At 38.4% G+C, this 12,771-nt stretch overlaps 1 protein-coding gene and 1 long non-coding RNA gene across 2 annotated transcripts; one reads left to right on the top strand and one right to left on the bottom strand.

The window, feature by feature from the left end:
• Positions 1-3,430: 3,430 nt before the first annotated feature.
• On the bottom strand, positions 3,431-11,045 carry tmed1b (transmembrane p24 trafficking protein 1b). Its single transcript, NM_001080640.2, is given in 6 exon segments — positions 3,431-3,779; positions 3,810-4,751; positions 5,021-5,442; positions 5,591-5,777; positions 7,902-7,999; positions 10,752-11,045. Coding segments are annotated over 4 exon segments (681 nt in total). The 5' UTR covers positions 10,929-11,045; the 3' UTR covers positions 3,431-3,779; positions 3,810-4,751; positions 5,021-5,223.
• Positions 8,627-11,701, top strand: LOC147847107 (uncharacterized). The gene is made up of 3 exons (XR_015477273.1): positions 8,627-9,260; positions 9,365-10,061; positions 10,228-11,701. It is a non-coding gene; the product is annotated as an uncharacterized LOC147847107 (long non-coding RNA).
• The last annotated feature ends 1,070 nt before the right edge of the window (positions 11,702-12,771 follow it).

Below are 12,771 nucleotides of genomic sequence, written 5' to 3'. Positions count from 1 at the left end.
AAAAAGGACAACACACACACTAACACATATCTCAGATGAGACCACAACACACATGTATGCACGTGAACACACACACACACACACACACACACACACACACACACAAAGGCCATAGTAGATGACAACAACATACACTTGTACACACAAGCGCACACACTACACAAGAGATGACTATACTCACAGACACTAACATACACACACACACACACTACTCATAAAAACACACAAGCATTGCCAAACCAGGACAACACACACACTAACACACGTCTCAGATGAGACCACAACACACATGTATGCACACACACACAACACCAGAGGAGACAACAACACACACACACTACTCACAAACACACACCAGCCTTGAACACTAGTGAACTGACTGATAGTGTTTCCTCCACAGTACAGGAATATTTGCACGCACAGTGTGTGTTTAACACTGATGTGTGTTTATGCTATAATACTCTCTAATATTCGTATAATCAGACTCAGTCTGCTAAAGTGCCTCTATAGAGAGAGCAGACGTGCTTTATATATGTGTGTGTTGTTGACTGATAGTCTCTGAGCTTCAGCTGAATCTTCATGTCTTTACTGGAAGCCGGTCATCATCAGGGGGTTGGAGCTGTGTGTTTCTCTGACTTCAGTCTGTTTTCTCTATGTTCTGTATTTTTCTGATGACGTTTGGCACTGAATGCGAACAGAAGCGTAAATATCCTACATGTAATGATGAATATTATCAATAAAAGGGCAAGTATTGAGCTGCTTTACTGATTTATTTTTCTCATTTTCAGCAGATATTAACAGAGTTTGCTTTATAACGGAATATACAGTTGAGGTCAGAAATATTCACCCCCTTTTGAATTTTAGTTTCTTTTTTAAATATTTCCCAGATGATGTTTTTCTGATTCAGGAGTTCTTCACAGTGTTTCCTCTAATATTTGTTCTTCTGGAGAAAGTCTTATTTATTTTATTTTGACTAGAATAAAAGCAGTTTTTAATTTTTTTAAAGCCATTTTAAGCTCAATATTGTTCGCCCTTTCAGCAATATTAGTGTTGAATTGTCTCCAGAACAAACCACTGTTATACAATAACTTGCCTAATTACCCTAACTTTACCCTAATTACCCTAGTGAAGCCTTTACATGTCACTTTAAGCTGAACACTAGTGTCTTGAAGAATATCTAGTCTAATATTATCAGTGGTGGAAAGAGTATTAGACAATCATACTCCAGTAAAACTAGCATTACTTGCCTAAAAATGTAAAAGTGTCTGCTGTAAATATTACTCAAAGTATGAGTAAAGAGTGGAGCTTTCAAAAGTACTCAAGAGTAGTGAGTATTACACTGTATAAAGCTGATGCATTTACATGTCGTTTGTGCATGTGTGTGTGTAAACGTAACATTCTGTAGTGCATCTAGTTGTCCAGCCGGCACACAACGTCAGAAGACGTCAATATTAGGTTGGATTTAGTTTTGATGTCAGGTGACCAAAATTCAAGGTCTAGCCAACGTCTAAGGGCAACGTTATTTTGAAGCCCGATAGTGACGTTGATATTAAGTTGATTATAGGTTTTTAGAAAGTGACTAAAATCCGATGTCGAGCCGACATCTTAAACCAGCGTCATATTGACATCAAATACTATTTATTCGTCAGTTATGGCAACCAAAATCCAACATCTGCTAGACGTCATAGTGGTAACATTCACACTTCAAGCTGTAACATCATTCGACGTTGATATTTGGTTGAATTTAGGTTGGACCTTGACGTTGAGTTCTGACATCAACCCAATTTTTATTTCCCAACAAAATGCAACGTCCCCATGACATGACAACATCAATCTGAGGTCATGTTGACGTCTCGTGCCTGCTGGGTGTTTAAGGTCATTTCGATCATAAATATCCGTCATCTTCTCATCAGTGACGTCATCTAAACCAGGGGTTCCCAAACTTTTCAGCCCGCGACCCCCAAAATAACAATGCCAGTGACTCGTGACCCCCAATATCCTCTGAGGTGGTTATGAATACAGAAACCTTGCATGCAATGACGCACACACACCAATTAAATTTGTGTCAGTGCTTTAAATGTGTTAGAAAGTATAACCTGATGTTATGAAATCAAAATGCATCTGACGCTATTGCTGCCTTTAATGTAATGTAATTACCCCAGGGGTCGCAATCCAATAGAACTAGTAACTATAAACTACTATAGTAACTATATAGTAACTATAAACAACTATTTTTATTTTCAGTATAGTTATGGATAAAATATGTTAATTCTTATGGTTTAATAAAAATAAATAGATTTTTGGAAATCACCAGGCGATCCCCCTTCATTGCCCCGCGACCCCTCGGGGGGTCCCGACCCCCACTTTGAGAACCACTGAAGAAAAACAGTCTCTGAGGCAATGCGTGTAAAGATTTTGGACATCTTCTTGAACACTTTTAATGCTTCCAAACAGTTTTGAGGTAGTTCAGGGTAATGACAGGGTTCATACGGTAAAGGAAATCCTGGAAAGGCCATGGAATTTTGACACCGCACTTTCCAGAAAAACCCACAAAGTTTTGGAAAAGTGATGGAAATTACATTTACATTAGTCTTTCAGCAGACATTTTTTTATCTAAAGCGACTTTAGCTGCGCTCACACTAGAGCTTGTGCTTGCGAAATACATTTGTACGGTGCTGTAAAAAGGGCTGGTATTAAACAATACGATTAGGCGTTAATATATGGAATAAAATCACTATCATAAATATTTTGTGCGTTAATAAAATTCACACATCTGTGATTATAAAATCGTAAAGGAAAACAGAGAGTACTGGTAATGTTACAAGGGCCCAATTCCAAAATCTGCCATTAGAACAGACACAGATCCCACATTTCCTCTGTCTGTATATGACTGATGAGTTTACGAAGGGTGTACTTTACACACACACCAAACACTGTTTCACCACGGACACCAAGACCTGATTAAGAATATGAATCAAACACAATACTCCACTGTCAACATGACATCAGCGCTGTCGCAGGCAACAAGCGAGAGTCATCGATCACAGCGGCTCAGGGAAGAGTTCTGTTATTCCCTCTCTGAGAAATGTCCGTCATGAGCTGAAGTAAAGGTGGACACTTCATCAGCTCCATTTTCACTGTGTGTGTCGGACATTTTACAGAATCAACATTAAGAGCAGGCCGAGGAGGATAGTGAGCAGAATGTAAGTGAACGCTACAGGCAGCGAGTGCAGAGTTTCCCTGTGAATCACTGAACGCTGTTTAACTAGAACACCACATCTGCTGATTAAGTCACCCTCCATCCACTATTTGCTGTATTCTCTGAGAAATGGATAAACATGTTCCACTAATGGGGTGTACCTATTAGTGCTGCGCACTGTATATTAGTCTGACTGCTGGAGCTAAACACTGAAGGCGAACACCACCATCTACAAATATACAAGCCTTTTTATTAGTTTTATTGTGTAAAAGTCTTTAAAAAAATCAGAGCTGTACAGAAGATTCCCTTTGTGCCGACGTCACACAATCTCCCAAAGCATCGTCTCCCCAGCAGAAATGACTAAAGCACTAGAGCTGCAGAGAAAACATTCAATCGTCAACTCTGAGGAGTTCAATACGCAGCGCTGATCTCTCTCCAGCCCAGTCTGAGCTCAGTTTAACCAACAGAGGGCGCTCTAGCTTTAATAACAGCCTCATGTGTGTACAGGAAACACATGGACTGAAATGATCATGAATACATTTAGGAAATGTTTACAAGAGTGTTCAGAGTGCACACTAGCCTAGTGCGCCATCTGCTGTTCAACACTAGCCTAGAGCATCATCTGCTGTTCAACACTAGCCTAGAGCATCATCTGCTGTTCAACACTAGCCTAGAGCATCATCTGCTGTTCAACACTAGCCTAAAGCGCCATCTGCTGTTTGACTCTAGCCTAGAACACCATCTGTTGTTATAAACTAGCATAGAGTGCCTTCTGCTGTTTAAAAACCAGCCTAGAGCACCATCTGCTGTTCAACACTAGCCTAGAGCAGTGTCATCTCATGTAATAAACTAGCCTAGGGCACAATCTATTGTTTGACTCTAGCTTAGTGTGCCATCTGCTGTTATAAACTAGCATAGAGCGTCCTCTGGTTTAAAACTCTTAGTGTTATCTGATGTTATAAACTAGTCAAGAGCACCACCTGCTCTAGAGTACCATCTGCTGTTCAACAATAGCTTATCTGCTGTTAGTAACTAGTGTAGAGCGCCCTCTGCTGTTTAAACTAGCCTAGAGCGCTCTGTACCGTTTAAAAACTAGCCTAGAGCACCATCTGCTGTTTAACTCTAGCCTAGAGCGCCATCCGCTGTTTAACTCTAGCCTAGAGCGCCATCCGCTGTTTAAGTCTAGCGTAGAGCGCCATCTGCTGTTTAAAAAATAGTCTAGAGCTCCCTCTGCTGTTTAACTCTAACCTAGAGTACCGTACGCTGTTTAGAACTAGACTAGAGCGCCTTCTGCTGTTTAACCTAGAGCACCGTACGCTGTTTAGAACTAGACTAGAGCGCCCTCTGCTGTTATAGAATAGCCTAGAGCGCCCTCTGCTTTTAGAAACTAGACTAGAGCGCCCTCTTCTGTTATAGAATAGCCTAGAGCGCCGTCTGCTGTTCTAAATTAGCCTAGAGCGCCCTCTGCTTTTAGAAACTAGACTAGAGCGCCCTTTTCTGTTATAGAATAGCCTAGAGCGCCGTCTGCTGTTCTAAATTAGCCTAGAGCGCCCTCTGCTTTTAGAAACTAGACTAGAGCGCCCTCTTCTGTTATAGAATAGCCTAGAGCGCCGTGTGCTGTTCTAAATTAGCCTAGAGCGCCCTCTGCTTTTAGAAACTAGACTAGAGCGCCCTCTTCTGTTATAGAATAGCCTGAGCGCCGTCTGCTGTTCTAAATTAGCCTAGAGCGCCCTCTGCTTTTAGAAACTAGACTAGAGCGCCCTCTTCTGTTATAGAATAGCCTAGAGCGCGGTCTGCTGTTGTAAATTAGCCTAGAGCGCCCTCTGCTGTTAGAAACAAAGCTCAGAATGGATTAAAGAGAGATGATATCGATGCGTTCTGAAGTTAGCAGATTCTCGTACTGAATTTCTCTCCACAGCTTTAAAAGAAACTATCAATGATCATAAACTGAAGTCCAGCGTCTTCAAGAGCGCTCAGTGTGTTTGTGAAGGCACTGCTCTCTCTCCGTCCCCCCGCTGCGTGTTTTACGTGTAGACTCTGCGCTTGTCGTCGAACAGCCGGCGCAGTGTGTACACCTGGATGAAGGCCACGCTCAGCAGCACCAGCAGGTTCACGCAGGACCAGAAGGAGACCCGCCACAGGTTATCCTCCAGCAGGTTCCTGTCCCGCGCCTCGAACGCCCGCAGGAAGGTCTGCATCTGCCGACTGCGCTCCAGACGCCGGTGGACCGTCTCCATGGACTCCTGCACATTTGAGATGATGTGAATAGAGCATATGCAGAAGGACTTCTCATGTTCAGTGACTCAGCTCAAGCCAGTCAAATGAATGCATACCTGTCATCATGCATACTCATTGAGTGTACACTATATATAACCTTAACTTCAGACTCACCTTGATGTCGTCCAGCTTATATTCTAATATGCTCTCTGGCTCTCCTAGCCCCGCCCACTCGTCGTCAGCTCCAGCGTCATTGGACGGATGGTCCAGGATGACCTCGAAGAACACCATCTTCTCGGAGAATCTGCTGAAGGTGTTGTCAAAGCAGATCTGATAGTCTCCCTCCTCTGTGGGCTCCACCCTGAACACAACGGCCAATCAGAGGTGAGTAAATGACACACTGCCACAAGCAGACAAGAGCAAACAATGTAAACAGCCAATCACACAAGTAAATAACATGATGCTGCAAGAATCAACCAATCAGATGTGGATAAACAACAAATTGCGACAAACAACAGCCAATCACACACGAGTAATCAGCCAGTCGTTCTTCTGAAATTATGATCTTCTTTTCCCGAGAGAAACTGACTTTAACATTTAACACTTTTACTGAAAGCCCTGAGCTCTGAGGGTTGTTAAATGATCACTGCTGAGCACAAACGTTCACATTGTTTACACTTATTTTTAAAACAACATTTCAATTCGAATCTGCTGTGAAACTATAGATCTATAATAATGCACAGAACAATCACGCCAATCTGAGAATCAAAGCCAGCTTCATTTACCAAGAGTGACTTGATTTGATGTAATATGGAATAATGTAAAGAATTCTCGCTCTAAAAACACTGACATACAGTTGAAGTCAGAATTATTCGCACCCCTGTTTATTTATCCCCAGTTTCTGTTTAACGGAGAGCAGATTTCTCCAACACATTTCTAATCATAACAGTGTTAATAACTCATCTCTAATAACTGATTTATTTTCTCTTTGTCATGATGACAGTAAATAACATTAGACTAGATATTCTTCAAGACACTTCTATACAGCTTAAAGTGACATGTAAAGGCTTCACTAGGGTACTCAGGTTAACTAGTAGTGATGTGCGATACCACTGATTTCCGATCAGATACCAAGTAAAATGAAGGCGAGTATCTGCGATACCGATCCCATTCCGATACTGCCCAAAAATGACTGTCTGGAAAATTAAAGTAACAAGTAGTGTACTTAAAAGTGTCACTTTATACTGAATACGAACCATATTAAAGGTTATTCTTGTTTATTGATGAAGAATTATCATAGTAAAAGCCAACTTACATATTTATTGAGCATGTATATCTTAAAACGCCTGCCTGAACAGCTTTAAAAAAAAAAACATTCAGACTTCTACATTTAGTGACATGTTAATCCGGTTCTCATGAAAGTGTTTTGAACCTTTTTTCATTGTTTTATCATTGTCACGAAAAACCCAAGACCCCTAAAGGCTGATTTATACTTCTGCGTCAAACGCACGCGTATGCTACGGTGTTGACGCATAGCCCTACGCCGTGGGCGTCGCTGATGTGCACCTCTCAAAAAATGTAACTACACGGCGCACCCTCTGTGATTGGTCGGCTTGGTAGCTCTGACGAGTCTGGGCGGGACCGAGAGCCGTGCGAATGGCGCGAACCCGATGGAGTGATTGTTTACAAGTGTGGAGTCCCGTGAAGGAGCTCCGGATGGAAAGTTGTGTTTTGTGTTTACCTCATAGTTAAAGTTGTTGCACGTCCGCCGGTTAATCGTGGGTAACTAGGGTAATCGTGGTTACTTTCCGCTGTGTTTCTACTTCCAATAAAAAACATATTTGCTTCAAATTATAGAAATATCGGTATTTTTATAGGATAATCGATTCTAGAACGTACAACTAGGCAGGTTAGGGTAATTAGGCAAGTCATTGTATGATGATGGTTTGTTCTGTAGACTATCTAAAACAAATATAGCTTAAAGGAGCTAATAATATTGAGCTTAAAATGGTGTTTAAACAATTAAAATCTGCTTTTATTCTAGCCGAAATAAAACAAATAAGACTTTCTCCAGAAGAACAAATATTATCAGACACACTGTGAACATTTCCTCAATCTGTTCAACATCATCTGGGAAATATAAAAAAAATTAAATCAATGGGTGGCGAATAATTCTGACTTCAGCTGTATTTGTGTCAATATGCATTCACCTAAATGTAAATAAGTTGTTTCTATATTAAGTAGCGATGTCTTTAAAGTGCTAGTTTCATATCTTATCTTTCACTTTTATTTCAGATTTTGTTTGGTTCAGGATCCTAAAACAAAAACTAAAGAAAAAGCTGAAACAAAATACTAGCAGAGCAAAGCAGACGATTCTGGCATGCTAATTCAATAGGAATCTCCAGTGGAAACGGCTCTTTTTATTAATAAAATGAATAAATAATTGAAATGACCAAGCATTAATAAGCTGGATTAATGCACTCACATGTGAACTCCGTCTGAGCGGCGAAACTCTGAAATCAGGTGTATTCCCTGAGGAGAGACGACGGAGAAATCCACATCCATACCTGCTCCAGCGATCACCTGTAAACACACACACACACACACACATGATGTTATATTCCAGATAGGGCTGCAGGATATTGGAAAAATCTAATGTGATATTTTATTTTTCTGTGATTATTTCACAAGATAGTTTAATTATCTCTATTTGATGGTTTTCTGTGAAGTCTAACAGTATTTAGGTTGAGAAATTGAATAATCACAATGCTAAACATGCTTTTCTTACTTTGCTTTGTCTCGTTTCTAGTCAAAATATCTAAAGCAATATAGCAATATGGAAATATTAATAACAATCAGAAAATAATAAATAAATAATAATAATAAAATTAAAAAATATTATAAAATAAACAAATTCAAATAAATAATTTCCTACAGTACATGATAATACAAATCAATATTCTGATACATTTATAGTGGTCTTTTATATAAATATAAAGCCTAAAATAAGCTTGCTTTTGCTTTGAAATGTAGATATTTAGATTAGACAAGGCAGGTTTATTTCTATAGCACACTTTATACACAGTGGCAATACAAAGTGCTTTACATAAACAAGAATAAAAGACACAAGTATAATAAAATAAAAACAAATAATATAAAAATAGATTAAGATGTGCTAAAACTAAAAAAGAAGAAAGAAATAGACCAATTCTAAATAAGAAAACCTTTTTTGTGTGCCTAAATCCTATAGAAATAGAGTAAATACAGTTCTGTAGCTCCTGGTCATCTAATCCAGACTCAACATTGCATATCTTGTGTTGTGACTATTGCAGATGTGCACGTTGAGATATCCAGCCCTAATTCCAGATAACCGATTCTCCCTCACTCGATAGTCTCTGTTGGTTAGTCAGAAAAGTGTACTTATATGCAAAAAGAGTGTTTCCTCTTTATAACTCAAAATAGAAAAAAAGTAGAAAAATCCGGTCCACAATTAGTCTTTATATTGAAAACACGTCATTTTGCGTTTTGTTTTTTCCACAATATCAGTAACGTCATTTATGAATTTGACAATTAAAGAGTGATTCTTAAAAACATTTAGCCGTTTTGATCAGGACTGAGGTCGATTAACAGATTTAAGCCAAAAAAACAATTCAGTTAAATTCAGTGTATGTTTTCATCCTGAACATTACAAAGCCCAGAGTTATGAAAGCCCATTCCCACCACTGAATAAAAAATAAATAAACAAATACAATGTACAAAAAAAAAAAATTATAGTCAGCACTGCGACTTTATAACTCAAAATTGCGACTTTAAAACTCAAAATAGCGACTTTAAACTCAAAATTGTGACGTTATAACTCAAAATTGCTACTATAACTTAAAATTGCAACTTTATAACTCAGAATAGCAACTTTATAACTCAAAAATGCTACGTTATAACTCAAAATAGAAACTTTAAAATTCAAAATTGTGACGCTATAACTTAAATTGGGACTATAACTTAAAATTGTGACTTTAAACCTTAAAAAATGCAACGTTATAACTCAAAATTGCAACTTTATAACTCAAAATAACAACTTTATAACTCAAAATTGTGACGTTATAACTCAAAATTGCTACTATAACTTAAAATTGAGACTTTATAACTCAGAATAGCAACTTTATAACTCAAAAATGCTACGTTATAACTTAAAATTGCAACTTTATAACTCAAAATTTACGTTATAACTCAAAATTGAGACTTTATAACTTAAATTGCAACTATAACTTAAAATTGCGACTTTATAACTCAGAATAGCAACTTCATAACTTAAAATTGTTACTTTATACCTTAAAAATGCAACATTATAACTCAAAATTGCAACTTTATACCTCAAAACTGCTACGTTATAACTCAAAATTGCGACTTTATAACTCAAAATTGCGACTATAACTTAAAATTGCGACTTTATAACTCAGATGGCAACTTTATAACTTAAAAATGCGACTTTTTACCTCAAAAATGTTACGTTAAAACTCAAAATAGCAACTTTATAACTCAAAATTGTGACTATAACTTAAAATTGCGACTATAACTCAGAATAGCAACTTTATAACTTAAAATTGTGACGTAATAACTCAAAATTGTGACTTTATAACTTAAAATTGCGACTTTATAACTCAGAATTCTGACTTTATAATTTTTTTTTTACATTGTATTTATTTTTATTTTTTCATTCAGTTGCGGGAATGGGCTTCCATACAGAGTGTATCGTTGAATTCATTTAAAGATTTCAAAGCATTTTCTCAAAATGTGTGTCAAAATAATATCAGCAAAAACAATTCTTCTTGCTGAAACATACAGAGAGGCAAATTACAAATTTAGACACAAAATCAGCCCAGAGTGGATTTGCACATCCCCAACAGCACATAAGGGTTAACACCTACCCTCAAAGTAAAATAGAAATCTGAATTATTGTTGTACAGAGTCACTAAATGATGCAATGTTGATGGTCGTATCCACAGCTGTATCCCTTCTCTACCTTGACCCTGGTGTATGCCCATAGCAACCCTCCACAGCATCCTAGCAACAAGGCGGCAGGTGTGTAATCACAGTTATTTCCTAAATATGTAAAATAGAGCAGCATCTGTAAGAGAATAGCGTGATGTGGACGTGTGATGATAGCGGATATGATGCAGGATCTGACATCTGCATAAACACAAACACACCCACAAACTAGACTAACTAGCCTAACTGCACAGCAACTAAAGCAGCTGAAACTCGCCGCTAACATTACTCTGCTGATCTTCTAGATTATGAAGCAGACTGTGGTGATGTACAGTGTTTACATGGTTACCTGGTACTCGATCTCGACGCTGCCGTTGTGAACGGCGCTCTGGTAGAAGCACTCTTTACTGGCGGCGGGCAGCAGGAACGTAAACTCGGTGTCCGCGGGGCTGAACGCGTTCACGGCGCCGAATAACAGCGTCACGTAGCCGAGCAGAGACGCGCACATCCTCCGCGTGTCATCCATGCTGCACCGCGCACACACCGTGTTCGGTAACCGCGTTTATCGCTGCAAGAAAACGAATTAAAGCGCCCGTCCAGCGACGCATGTGTTCCGCTTCCGTAGCTCAACTTCTGCTGCGCCGCTGGTCCAATCAGAATGCGCGGAGTGTCCTGGCTGCAGCCAATCAGCGTGCGCGGACTCGCGTTCTCACTTGTGGCGTCAAAGAAACTTTTTATTCTGAGTCATATAAAGCGTTTTTACATCAGATCAACTTTAAAACCGACACAAGAGAGATAGATAACGTGAAGTTCAATTAAAGTGTGAGTAATAAAATAGTCAGTTCCTGATCAGGTTTACGGATGATCATCAGGTCTTATTGTTGATGAACGCGAGAGGGCAGCACTGTCCAACACTCATGAGAAAATAAAATAATGACTGAAATCTGCTCTATGATAATAATTAATCATTATGATTATAATGAGCAAATATGCGTCAGCCATCTTTGGCTATAATAATAATGATCAAAGTTAAAAGGCACAAGTACATCCTAGAAAAATGGCGAAACTCTCCAAATATATGTTACTATTACACTGCAATAATGCATTTATTCCCTTTAAACTTAACAGAGAAATTGAACTATCTCTTACAAGTGAAACAACATAATATGGACACAATTAAAACAACATCAAAACAGCAAACAACACCACACATTGGTTTTATTTTTATGATTCAAGCTCTGAACAAAGACTAGAATACACATATTACTCTAGCCTTAAAGGGACTTGCTCTGATATGACAAAAAGAAAGAGAAATCAGAAAATAGATGATCACGTATGCTTTATAGAGATTTTTTAAATAAAACTGCGCGCTTGTTTATATTTTGCTGACAGGAGTTTAAAAGTCAGCCATTGTTAAAGTGATTGAGCCGACTAATCAAATCAAAGTAGGCGGAGTTTACGCTTCATAAGGCGCGAAATCCGTCGCAAGACGTTATTATCGTTACGTGAGGTAAGTTAAAAGTACTAAATATTTAATATATTGGACAAATGTTAATGATAGAAATGTTAAACGACTAACAGCAGTGTAGTGATACAAACTATTATACTATTAATCTCAAATTTGTCTTTCTGTATTGAAGATATGCTATTATTTTTAGATATTTTAGTGTTTAAATAGTCAATGTGTGAATGTTTTAAAATTCATTCATTCCTTTTTTTTCAGCTTAGTCCCTTTATTAATCTGGGGTAGCCACAGCGGAATGAACCCCCAACTTATCCAACATATGTTTCACGCAGCGGATGCCCTTCCAGCTGCAACCCATAAATGGGAAACACCCATACACACATTCACACACATACACTATGGCCAGTTTACTTCCTCAATTCCCCTATAGTGCATGTGTTTGGACTGTGGGGGAAACCGGAGCACCCGGAGGAAACCCATGCCAACACGGGGAGAACATGCAAACTCCACACAGAAACACCAACTGAGCCAGACTCAAACCAGCGACCTTTTTGCTGTGAGGCGGCAGTGCTAACCACTAAGCCACCACGCTGCCATATTTTAAAATAATATTGCCAATTTGGGTTACTTTAAAATTACTATTATACCTAAAATCTCCTTCCTTGTTTAATGTCAAATTTACTGTCACACTTTAATTTATTTTAGTGTACAATTCGCACTATTAACAAACCATTAACTATGAATTTAGATCAATGAACGGCTAATTAGCTGCTAATTAAGTAATAGTTATTCAGGTAGTTGTAGTTTAGGTGTTGGGATTAGGAATGTAAAATAATAAATAGACTTTATAAGTGCTAATAAGCAGTCAATATCTTAATAATAGCAGGTATAAGCTAGTAAATGG

This window comes from Danio rerio, chromosome 1 (genome assembly GCF_052040795.2).
Source record: "Danio rerio strain M-AB ecotype USA chromosome 1, GRCz13ab, whole genome shotgun sequence".
Taxonomy (NCBI): Eukaryota; Metazoa; Chordata; class Actinopteri; order Cypriniformes; family Danionidae; genus Danio; species Danio rerio.
This window is presented reverse-complemented; position numbering and strand designations above follow the sequence as displayed.